The sequence below is a fragment of the Acanthaster planci genome, linkage group LG08 (assembly GCF_054643075.1).
Source record: "Acanthaster planci isolate LZ-2023a linkage group LG08, COTS_SCS, whole genome shotgun sequence".
NCBI classification, from domain to species: domain Eukaryota; kingdom Metazoa; phylum Echinodermata; class Asteroidea; order Valvatida; family Acanthasteridae; genus Acanthaster; species Acanthaster planci.
In genome coordinates, this window is record NC_141784.1 from 10,424,278 (window position 1) to 10,437,357 (window position 13,080).

The 13,080-nt window shown below is 42.7% G+C and overlaps 1 protein-coding gene across 6 annotated transcripts in view; it reads left to right on the forward strand.

The window, feature by feature from the left end:
- Nucleotides 1-7,133, forward strand: part of LOC110989699 (neuromedin-U receptor 2-like) — a 40,108-nt gene extending 32,975 nt beyond the window's left edge. For all 6 annotated transcript variants that reach the window (XM_022254268.2, XM_022254270.2, XM_087140314.1 and 3 more), the window contains one exon: nt 1,715-7,133. In XM_022254268.2, the coding sequence (XP_022109960.1) occupies nt 1,719-2,957 (1,239 nt within the window). In that variant the 5' untranslated portion in view covers nt 1,715-1,718 and the 3' untranslated portion in view covers nt 2,958-7,133. The remainder of the gene's footprint in view (nt 1-1,714) is intronic.
- The last annotated feature ends 5,947 nt before the right edge of the window (nt 7,134-13,080 follow it).

A 13,080-nucleotide genomic window follows, 5' to 3' on the forward strand; every position in this document is an offset into this window, starting at 1 on the left:
GCGTTACATTGGAACACGAACCCCTGACTTAAGATTTATTTAAAACCCAGTTTCTTGAAAAAGATCATTTAGGCAATTTACTTTTTCAATTTGACGTCTGTGTATTGAAAACCGTTCGAGGGGCGATGTGCAAACAGTTGAATTGTGTACGGACTTGAGACACATGGAAATTGGGTACCTCCTGTAATCTGTCAAGACTAGTTCTCGACCAGCGCCATTTCCCGTTTCCGTTGCTTCAGTGTGAAGAGCTATAACGATTTTTTGTATCACTTTGGCGAAGTCGATTGTAATATTATGTACAGGAAGCAGAGGTGGGTCAGGGAAAAAACTTCTCTCAGATTTCCAAAACTGAATATTTACTCGTGAAAACTACTTTTCCAGTTTGAAAAAGGCATGGGCTGCCTGAAAAAAATTTATATATAACAATACGCAGCACAGTTTGGAGTCCCACTTTAAAGCATCCGGTTTTGTGATTTTTTTCGAAAAAACCTTGATATTTAGTTCTGACTGGAGCCCAGTTGTTACTGTGATGGTCTATTAAGTATCTTTCATGAAGATTAATTGCCGGTTTAACCAGTAAAGCTGTCAACACTTTAACATCAATTTGTCTGATGTTCTAAATGAGTATTGTTATAATATCTCCCAGTGCCAAACCGAGATAACTTTGAGATTAGTTTCTTCTGTAAGTTTGAACAATGCCATTTGTGTGCAAGACAGAGTGTGCTTTACTCTCGGTTTTTTCTGCTGTTTTTATTATTTTGCACGGTTGGCCTAATTTTACAATTCCACATCTTGAGAACATCCAGATCTTCCCAAGTAAATGGATGCGTCATCCTTAAAACTGATGCAGTGACGTAGAGAAAGCCATATGGGCCAACACTTTGAGTGCTTTTTATTTTGTCATTTTGAAGAGGACCTACTCCCCCGGACACTGTCTGGCTCCTTTTCTCGAGCACGGTCCGAATGCCCAGCAGCACAGCGAAGCCCCTGTAGAGTGATAATGCCTCATGGTTCCAGAATGCATCGATGCCCGATAGGCGTATCACCCCATTTCTTTTCCTTGAAGAGAATCTTTCGCTTCACTGACCGTGGCATGATGAAATTGTAGTAAAAGATATGATGGGGGATGAGACAAACGAAGCTCGTTTTCAGCTGAATAAGATAAGACGTGGCTTAAGTGGGAAAAACACCCTCAGGGTGGTGTCGTCTCCACTGGAATTAAAGCGATAAGGTTGATCCACAAAAACATGAGGAGCATACCATAGTTTTGGGTACATTACCTCGCGTCTGATGTTGATTTCAAAATGGGACGCGATCATCCTGAAACTCTCGCACACTGAAGATGTTAGATTTTTAGAGTTTGAGCAAATGAGTTTCTGTATCTGACTGTCTATTGACAGATATTTAAGTGTTCTATTGTATTATTTTATATCATCTGATCTGGAGGCTGTTGACAGTGTTGAGCCGGTTCTGTAAAGCAGATGTCTCAGTTTTCGTGTGGTAGTTACAAGATGAATCCCGAAGGAAAAACCCGGAAAAAACATTCCAGACATCCGGGATTCCCTTTAGAAACTGAGCCTACGTATGACCACCCGCTTGCTGTTTTACTTGGTCATACGCTGTCGAATTCCCTGCTGATACAGTCCGAAATTGCGGCATTGTAAGTAAACAAAAATCAATTTGTCTTTTTTTCTCTCCTCCTTGTCATTTTCAGCACTATGGCGAACCTGACGGGAGCTCTTAACCTATCGTCGACAGGTGCCATGGTAACAAGTTGGAGCCCCTACGTCACAGACGCGCAGGCCGATCTCCTGAACACAACCGACGACGGGATCACAGCGCCCCCGTCCGGTAATGTGATCGTCGTGGATGAAACTTACTATCCGATGATCGTGTATTCCTTCGTGGACAAGGTTCTCGTTATTGTGGTCATGCCTATTATTTTCACCATTGGTGTACTGGGCAACAGTGCAGTCATCATAGCTTTCTTTCGCTATCTCTACATGCGAACGGTCACCAACCATTACCTCATCAACCTAGCCGTCGCCGACTTGACATTCCTCCTTTTCTCCGTCCCCCAGTTCTGGGTGCAGTACCTGACCACGCCCATAATTGGGGACTACACTTATCTCCCCCCGGAGTTCTGCAAGATCAGTATTTTTCTGACGGACAGCGCGGTGATCGCATCCGGCCTGATCGTCATCCTGGTGACATTCGAGAGGTACATCGCCACATGTTGGCCCTTTCGATTCCGCCGCTTCAGCACCAAACGGCGGACTATCTGGCTTTGCGCCCTCGTGTGGTTCTTCTCGCTGACCTACAAAATCCCATCCCTGATATTCGCGGTGAAGACGAAGAATACCCTTATCTGGCATGTGCCGCTGGAGAATGCATCCGAAGGGCTCCCTCAGTCGATTGAATACTGTGAGTACTGCCATCCGCGCAATTCGGTCCAGTGCGTGCGCATCCGTAAGACCTTGACCTTTGACCAGTTACTGCTTCTCTCTGTTATTCCAATCACCTGCGTTCTGTACACGCTTACAATGATCCAACTCCAGAGGTCAGCCAAAAGTGCATACGTCACAGTGCTTGAGGGAGCAACCTCAAATGTCCTCAAGAAGCAAGTTGTGCGCATGCTCATCGTCACCATAGTCGTGTACATCATTTGCATAACGCCCTTCCGGATTCTGAACTTGATTAACATCTACGACCACGTGCTCCCGCCGAATCTCATTTGGATCTTCGTGAACATCGCCCGGATCATGATTTACACCAACTCTGCCGTCAATCCGTTCATTTATAACATCATGAGCGAGAGATATCGGAAAGCGTTCAAGGACATCTTCATTTTCTGTTGGCCGTGTTGCCCAAAGAAACGCAAGATGTGCAATAACAATGGCTCGGTGGAAATTGAAATGAAACTTTGCCGACTACCGTCGGACCGACGATATGTGTAATGTCAGATATGCCTACGACGATGCTCCGTGTTTAAAATAGTGATCTCTCTTGTCCATGTTTGCGTTGTGGTTAAGATTATCAAGCTACGCTTTACTCTAGGTACTTGTCGTTCTGTAATAGTGTCGCTAGAGGGGTCTGCTATATGATGTGGCCTTTTTAGCTCTATGATGTGGCATACCCGATTAATTTTTTTCTCAAAACCGTCGTTGTCGGCGGAAAATATAGCCATGTACAAGTCACTTGGCTGCGATGCGAAAGTTTATATGGCACTGGCTCCACCTAGAGCACATTTAGTGAAGCAGTATGCTTAGGCTGCATCCGAATCTGTTGTGTAGGGCTACGTCTAGGTCTTCGCTCCAATGGAAATGTGTGGAAAAGCGTAGACAATAGACCTAGCCGTTGCTCTGAAAGCCCGTTCCGGACACGCCCTTACTGTCAACGATGAAGATTTACGGTGTATGTCAATGCCACCGTAGTAGGTATTACACATATTAACGAGCCCTAGTGTCAGATGATTTCCCCGGTTGCCATTCCACTGGACCCCATTCGTTTGTTGCCAGCGCCCCCATACGTCGCTTGTATTTATCAAGGACGTCAGGGAATCTCTGTTTCGGGAACCTGACTGATCCCTTTCCCAAGGAACATTGGCATTGCGTCTCAGCTCCAGACTCGCGAAGCGTTGTGGATGGTTGAGGGGGCATTTTCTTTTTAGCGCGGACATGTCACGCGCGCACAAAAGTGTTAACCCGTGTTATTGGTCAAATGAATGCTATTCACCAGTGATGCCTGGAAGAAAGCCTGTCATGCAAACTGAAATAGCAGCCCATCCCAGCACCTTGTAAGGGCCGTGGTAACGTCAAGTTTCTTCAGAGTACATGACCGTGTGCGCGGAATGTATGCACGTGCATCAAGTTGGTGCTGTCAGATGAATGTCTATGATCATGACAGTGAGCTATACCCACAATGCTTTGCAAAGTCTGTGCTTCCTTCATAACATTTTGTGAGATTACATAGCCCTTACCAGCGTCCGTGGGTAGAGTGATGGAGACAGGCAAAAGTTCGTAGTAGCTGTCCTATATTGTCCGGTGATATCCAGCATAATTGACTGCCTTTCCAAGTCCCGCTCTTATTTTGGGAATCTCCGGCTGTCGGCATATTTTAAGAGCATAACTCCTCTATGCCTTTTTCTCAGGCCTTTGACATTGTTAGGACCATTCTAGAGGTTGAAAGGGCACTTGTCTCTTGCAAGAAGATGGTTACCTTCGTATGTATGGCTAAGACTAAGTCCGGATGTATTAGTTATGGCTTGGGATAACACGTGCATCCACACTAATGCAAACCGCTAGCTGAATCCACTTCCTATAAGCGAGCGTATTACTGTCGTCCGTAGCCAATGCGTCTGGGGACGCAGCCATAAATTATATTACAAGCGTTGCGAGATGGTCGTTGTAGATCGTACTCAGCCAATCAGTTTTATTTGTTAATTCTAACGTGAGAAGGTGCCAGATTTGTTTACAGTCATATTGCAGGGCTCATCTCGCTCTCAAACAATGGTTGATCTGTTTCCCTATTCCACGATCTTTGTTCCTACTCACTTTCAAGTTTTTTGACAGTAATGCATGCCGAGAAACGGCTTTGCTGTTTCGATTCATGACGATGGGTTGTTAGACTTACTGCTACCCAGTAATTACCAATGAAACAAGTTTCGTATGTACGGTGCGGCCTTGGAATCCCACCTGGAAGGTGGAGCTTTCAAGGGCCACCCTCAAAGATTCACCATACAAAAAGTATGGAACGCCAAATGTACCAATTATGATCTTACTCTGTGAAAGTAGTTTGAACGTGTCCTCAATCTGTTATGTGATGTTGTCAAACTTTTATGTGATATTGTCAATCCATTATGTGAAGTTGTCAATACATTGTGTGAACTTGTCAATCCATTATGTGAAGTTGTCAATCCATTATGTGATGTTGTCAATCCATTATGTGAAGTTGTCAATCCATTATGTGAAGTTCTCAATCCCTTATGTGAAGTTGTCGAGCCATTATGTGATGTTGTCAATCCTTTATGTGAAGTTGTCAATCCATTATGTGAAGTTCTCAATCCATTTTGTGACGCTCTCAATGCGTCACGCGGGGAGCTATCCATTCAAATAGCCCGTGTGGAATTTTATGAAGTTGTGAATCCATTATGAGATGTTGTCAGCGAATTACGTGTAGTCAAAGCATTATGAAACCGTTCCACTGTTGTGGAGCTACCCTGCGTACGGGCCGTGGTAGTTTGCTTTGGGTACGGCCGAACTGTGGCCATGCAACACACTAGCAGGACGAAGCTTCACCAAAAAAAATCAAGTTTGGGTTTTAAGTTTTTTTTTTTTTTAATAAACCGAATACCGCACATTACACGAAAAGTAACACGATCGTATACTTCAAGTCCAAGACTGGTGGCGCAGTTTGCTCCACTTAAACATTGTTTTAAAAGAAATACACTTTTCTGATTAAGAAAATAACTGTTGAAGTATAAATATATATTACCTGCTACAGTCACAGATGATGTAGAGGCGTGTTGAAAACATCTGGCTTTCAGGACAGCTTGCTCTCCAAAACGCCTTACTCGGTCAACTGATCGCTAGTTAGGAGCGGTGTACCGCCTCTGGTGTGATCTGGAAATAATTGATATGAAATTGATTTTACTATATAATTTCCATTGCCCACAGAAAATTGTATGATACGTCATACTCATGTTGATATACCCGCAGAATGAGGCGAATGTAAAAGTAGTCTATGCAGTTTCTCTAAGCGGGCGGTGCGCATTTGGTGTTTAACAATAGGCCTAATGCATATTATTTAGCACATTGTGTGTTTCATTACTTTTAAAATAACTACTAGCAATCAGTATCAAAGTCACTTACGTTTTTCCTAACAAACTCTGGTAACAGGTGTGACAAACCCAAACTGTTCAAGATGGGTTCCATGATGGTCCAGACACCACATGACAACTAACTCAGAACTAAAGTTACTACAACGCGCACTGGCCAAACTTAGAAACCATCCCATACTTAACGTCTCGTAATTTGACACCAGCAATAAAACGGGATTGCTCTGAAAAAGTGACCACACGACTTATAATGCTTTGACTACATAATTCGCTGACAACTTCACGTAATGGATTGGGTACATCGCATAATTCAACACGGGCTATTTAAAGGGATAGCTGCCCGTGTGACGCATTGAGAACTTCACATAATGGATTGACAACATCATATAATGGTTTGACAACATCACATAATATATTGAGGACACGATCAAACTATTTTCACAGAGTAACATCATGTTTTGGTACATTTGGCGTTCCATAGAAAAGAACCACGATGATGGGGAATTTTCATTTTGTTGGTAGCGATGCGACCGTAATGCGTACATTTCCAAGTCGTTCTTGAACCAGCGAAGTTCATTTCCGACCAAAGTAGACCCCATTGCTCAGAAAATAGTGCCCTCTCTTGGTGCAGCTCCTGAGCTTTATACTTAAACTTAAATGTCTGCTCTCCAAATAGCGACTCTTAAATGGTTTTGTTAACTGGTCTTGCAGAAGTTATATTATCACAAGTAGGTCATTTGGGAGACACTTTGTGGTAATTTTTTCAACCTTACGGAGACATTGATCATTATGGAGACATTTTAATGTCTCCTTAATGCTCCAACTATCAGAAGGAGGCCGAATTTTATTGTCCAAATTTTGAGAGCTGATAGATTAGGGTCTAAAATGAAAACATGCAAAGTTTGGTTAAAATCAAATCACTCAAACAGGGAATATTGAATTATGGGACAGCACAGTTGGGAAAATTTTGTGCACGTTCTTTTGGGAATGTCTCCCTAATGACCCAGTTTCGGTAATAAATATGACTATTATATTCATATATCCGTGTATTCGGGTTATTATCAATGCACTAAATGAATATTTAAGATGTTTTCAGCAATGTATTAATTCAAAACGTGTATCCATGCTCATGCGAAACAGCTGTACGTCAAAACCAAAACCAATTGTCCGGATGTATAAAAAATGAATGTGACAGTAAGCTGTAAGGACCAACATCTTTAAACGTATAAAATGAGTATATCTTTGTTTTCGTGGTCGATATTGTGTGGACAAAAAAATAAACTAAATGTCATTAAAATGTCTGCTTCTGTGCAGTGTGTTTTTTATATGAATTACCCGTGTCATGGACATTGGATGTATTTATAGAGGGCGTAAGGAGTGAGGTTTTAAGCAATTTCTCAATTTTTTTCCATTTATGTGAAGATGGGCGTAAATCCCCAGGGGATTGGGTGTATATATCCTTCCCCCTATTTTTAGGGGGGTAGGCTATTGATTTGCCCCTTGCCAACTTTTGCAAGGTGGGCAAAAAAATTAAGCGGATTGTGACGAATTTTTCGGAATTCCCAAGAACCAAAATGTATTCAATATCACTCATAAGGGAAAATAAAAGAACTCATAAATATGCCGTTTTAGTAAATGTATTACATTATCGCAGATGTAATGAACAACATCCCATATAGTGTCAATGCATGTCAACCCCCCTCTCCGCTTTTCAAATTTCCATGGCCAGGCAAGTTAAGTCCCATCCCCCACCTCAGTCATCCCCATTTCCGGTACAAATTTACGCCACTGAGTTCGGGCATGTGATCTCCCCCATGCCTAAGTTAACTTTTAATCCTACGGTATTTTACAAACTACGGGGATGCCCCATAGTCTGGATACCAGACCCGATGATTCTGACATCTCTACGAATCAAGGGTGTGGTATCACCCCCAGTGTCCACGTGACCAAGACTCGCCGAAATATTCCGAAGTCGTCCCATCTATATTCGGCATGTTCGGATGGTACTGTTAATGTTCGGTTATTCTCGGCCGGATGGGTAGGCTAGCTGTTGACTGTAAACTCCTGTATTCCAAGGGCAGCTGTTGATCCTACAATATTTGACTTTACACTGAAATCGAAGGTCACCTTGGCCGATATCAATGCCAGCTTGGCAAAATACAGAATATAATTCCCACACAGACAGGGTACACCTCTGTAATGAAATCGAAAAGACCCAGGCTCTCAACTTGTGACCCCTGACCCCTTGCATCATATCTGTTTATATCCGTGGGTGATGCCTGACCTATGATTTTCATCAAGAATCGTCAGGGAATCTTTGGTCGGGGAAACCAGACCAGGATGCCCTACTAAAGGAACGAGGCTTGACGGGAGATGGCGCTTCATACATACCGAAGATGAGTGATTCCAAGGTGTGATTGATGTACTACTTGGCAGACTAAATAGAGGAACCCAATAGCTAACGCCGCGTAAATATCAATTTAGGCCTATTTCTCCGTTATTAGAGCATTTTGTGGCTCATGAAATTGAACGATCAAAAAAAAAAAGAAAGGCGGAAGCCACCGACAAGTCATCATTTTTTCAAATGGCGACGGGCTTTAAGATTTCTTAGTCAAGGAATGGTCTTCTTCAGAGGGAAATTGCCCTCAAAAGTTAACGTTATAGGAGTACCCAGCAACCCGACAGAAAGCTTTAAGCAGATTGTGAACAATTTTTAAAGTGAGGGTACTGATATTGTTTATGTGGGAGCTCATTTACTCTGTTGCTGCAAGATTCTCTGTAGAGCGCCCCCATACTTCAAAACGAGAAAAACCAACAGAAAAACGGAAATGCCTTTCCAAAGTAATTGGAATTGAATTGGGGAGACCACACCAAGCACAAAAGAGCTACGGGATTAAAGACCTTTGTTTTGGTAAGCCGATTTGCTATAGGGAGTGAAACTACACTTACAAAAGAGATAAGGCTACAAAATCCTAACTAGCAACTTCTTTGTATCGAAACTATTGGCCAAAAAACGCACCTTTTGTATGTGAACCTGTTGACGTGTGGACACGCGCCACAATTTTTAACATGGGCAGTTGAAAAAAAAGGGAAAAGAATGAAAATACTGATGTCTGAACTCAAGAGCTGTGCCTACCTACATATCTTATGGGCATCATAAGTTAATTGCAAGGTTGAAGAATTTGCGGGAAAAACCGCCCCAGCAGCTTTTTCGGGTAAGAAAATCCTGACGTTAACCAGCTGTAATGGTTGCATGTCCGAAGTGGCAGGATCACTAACCAAAGTAGTTAGATCAAGTACATGTAGGGGGAGCGGGAGCGGGAGCGGGTTAGCGTAGCGGTTCTTTCCTCGCTTTGCGCCAATGAGGCCCGGGTTTGAATCCTGGCTTGGCCCAGGCTTTAAGTGCATTTGGTTTCCAGTCCATACTCGCTCTCGCAGGTTTTCTCCGGGTTCTCCAGTTTCCTCCTGCCTCTTAAACTGGACATTCTTCCTTACTCCATAATGTGATGCTGATTAATAAAGTGTATGAAAAACGTACAGTTATTGGCGTAAATAGCCCGAGTTGCTGAAAGCGCCATTAAAACAAAACAACAACAAGAACAAACAACAACAAACAACAACAAGAACAAACAAGAGCCAACAACAACAGCCAACAACAACAGCCAACAACAGCAGCCAACATTATTCATTTATCATTATTCTATTATTCGCCAAACAGACGTATGTCAGTGTAGGAAATCATTCAAAGGCGACTTCGTGGGAATACCTTTTTGACTCTACATGTTCACAGCGAAATGTCTTTCACTAGACACGCTTTCACACGACTCAAGAACACTGTTCTCGGAACAGGATCACACACCACCTCCTTGTCAGGGTTTTACAGAAACACACGGAAAAACTCGTGAGATTTTGATTTTTGAACAGCTGCCAAAAGTAGAGAGATGGCTTCCAAAGCCATAGACAATAGGAAGTTTGGCAAAATTATCATAAATTATTTTCTGTAACACAGAAATGAATGTTCCTGTTTATATAGAAAAGAATTCAGCCTATCCAAACATTAACTTCCGAAAAACGTAGCCTACATGGACGCCGCCTTGTCAAGCTGCATGTTGCTTGTCACTAACTACCAGCGATAACCGGTTGTTTGTTCCCGGCGTTCGAGCGGCCGAGCCACGAACTACAAATCGAGCAGTTCATGAACATACGGGAACAAGCCGCCCGAACTCAGCCATTATGTTGGTGGTGATGAGACTGTAACGCACACATTTCATAGTTGTTCGTGAACCAGCAAAGTTCAGTTCCGACCAGGAGCCTCTGTTGCTAAGAAAATTGCGCCCTCTCTTGGTCCAGATCTAGGCTCATAACATTGGCTGAGTTCGGGCGGCTTGTCCCCGTATGTTCACGAACAGCTCCATTTGTTGTTCGTGGGTCGGCCGCTCGAACGCCGGGAACAAACAACAAATTATCGCTGGTAGTTAGTAACAAGCAACATGGCGGCGTCCATGTAGGCTACGTTATTCGAGAGTTAATGTTTGGATGGGCTGAATTCTTTTCTATATAAACAGGAACATTCATTTCTGTGTTACGGAAAATAATTACATGTAATGCTAATTTTGCAAAACTTCCCATGGTCTATGGCTTTGGAAGCCATCTCTCTACTTTTTGCAGCTGTTCAAAAATCAAAATCTCACGAGTTTTTCCGTGTGTTCCTGTAAAACCCTGACGAGGAGGTGGTGTGTGATCCTGTTCCGGGAACAGTGTTCTTGAGTTGTGTTTACGCCGTTCGAGCGCGAGAACAAGAAAGCCGTGTCAAGAACAGGTCGACCATAGTGGCAAAATACTCCCCGGTGCAAAATCTCTGCAGCACAACCGCTGTCGTTTAAGTTATTTGCATGCTGTATTTGGCAGAGTTTGCAATTAAGTTACCCATTTATATGCCGCCACCACATCACAGCGCTCTCAGTCAAAAGAGGGCGCCTCCATTCCGGCAACAAGCTAAGGAAGTTTTACAAGTGGAGGGCGCTGTAATTGCTGTAGTTGGGCATAGTTATGTGGAGCATACAGGATACTGTCGTAGACACAACAACAAATACTTCTCAAGAAAATCCTTAGTTAAACATGCACATCAAATTTCTTTGCAATATTTGCTAACTTAACTGATGACTATTGCAGATATTTCCATCAACATTATCATGAAGTCTCTCGCCATTTTGAAAACGGATGCCTACATTCCGTCGCAACATAGAACCATTTGGAAGGCTCCATTTTTCTTTAAAATTTCTCAGACATACAAGCCAGCAGTGGTTTCCATCCTTTGTTAAAACAAAATAAAACAAAATAAAACAAAATAAAATCCTATATGATCCTATCAAAATGTTCTCTTAACAGAGAACTTGAGGGCATGAAAGTTGTGATTTGGCCCGCAACTAAGCGTATTGGTCTGCAACTAGTCTGCAGAGGATCATTTATTCAGAATGGCATTCATGACTATAAGTTGTAATAATATTTGGTGTGGATCTTGAAATTGGTCTTTTTTGAAAGGCAATCTTGAGAAAATATGATTTATGCCTGCAATTGAAGTTTCAGTTTTAAATCATTTAGTATTGGGTGACCTATAAGACGAACACATTTTCCCAGAGAGACGCAGTTACATAACTTTCATTTCGCATGAATTGGTCTGAATATCAAGATCATTTCTATTTGCGTTTGTATAGGAAGTGCACATGCAAAGAAGGTCATTTTCACTCTAACGCTTGATGCATGGCCGTCGCAGGAGCCTTGAAATTTGGAACATATAAAAATGGGGGGGAGGGAAAGTAAGCGAAACCAAAGGGGAAAGGAAGAAAGGAGACGAAAATCACAACTTTGCTGGAAACTATCTGGGAAGGACCCCCCTCCCACCGTGAATGGTTTCTCAGTTTGTTTAACCCCCCCCCCGAAAGAATATGGTAAGGCTCTTGGGTTTGCGTGCTCCAAAATTAGGATGTGGGAATGGGTTTCTGCCGTTGTTCCTCAATGTATCCTGTTCAGGTTATAATGTACCATCAATGGTAGGATAACTGAGCGCCCCCCCCCTGCAGCAAACTATTTACAACGTGCGTTTCCTCTGTTTTTCGCCTGTACTGTTGATCTATATATCAGTGCTTGTAAACATGTGAACTCGATCTTGCAGCTAAAACGCTCATTCCGGAAAGAGTACTGCAACTCCTGTAGACAGGGAAGTGATCATAACAAAACAGAAACCAAATACGGAACAACCGGCGTGTTACTATTAGTGGAATTTAACTGCCTAGTGACCCTCCCGTATCTCGTGTTGCATTTATCTTGATACATCTATTACATAAAAAGAATAAACACGGTGATATCGAGTTTCAAGTTGTGGAATAAGGGGAACCATCTTTTCAGAATTTCCTTAAATATTGGCAATAGATTGAAGTGAATAGAAGATTTAAGAGTTGAAAGACCCAACATTTCGATCGTGGCATCATTTTTCTTGAAGGATAATCATTTATACAAAAGTGAGCGGAATCCGCCCTTGTGCACTCGGTACACTGGCAGTCAGGTGCTCCGATCTCGTTGCAGTGTTGTTTGGGTCGAGCCTTCATTCTTTTCTGATGTCTTGCAATCATACTGACACAATTTTTTTGAAAATCAGACGACTCATGTTCCTAATGAAACGGTGTTCAATCCGCATCGGCCGACGCGCGTGAGTGATTAAAAACAACACTCTGTCAACTGAATCGAAACTTCACAGATGAACTGTTAATTAGTGTCTGCATGCGTAACGGGATTCAACAAGATCGGCCCGGGAAAAAGTCTAGAAAACCCGGCTCTCTTTGGGTTAAACAAGGATTTTCCAAGTTTAAGAAAAATTTTGAAGAGACAAAATACCCCTGTCATTTTAACTGTAGCCTAACTATAGGATTCTTCACCGTTCCACAACGGTTCCAACTGATCCCAGTAGCTTCTCTTACTGGCGGCCCCACCCATTTGGTCAACTACAAGCGTTTTTCCTATGACGATAACTTCACCACAGTCCCCGGACCTATGATAATTCATCACGTCCCGGCATATTTGAAGGTACAATGCTGACCCCAATTCCCAACCCCTCGAGCCCCCCCCCCCTACTTGCTCTGGGGTGAAGGACAGTCAATGAACTTGTGCGAAGTAATTAGATGCACATTTTTAAGAATAATATGTACATTTTAAATTGTAATTTACAGGTCAGTATGTCTTCGGTCCTT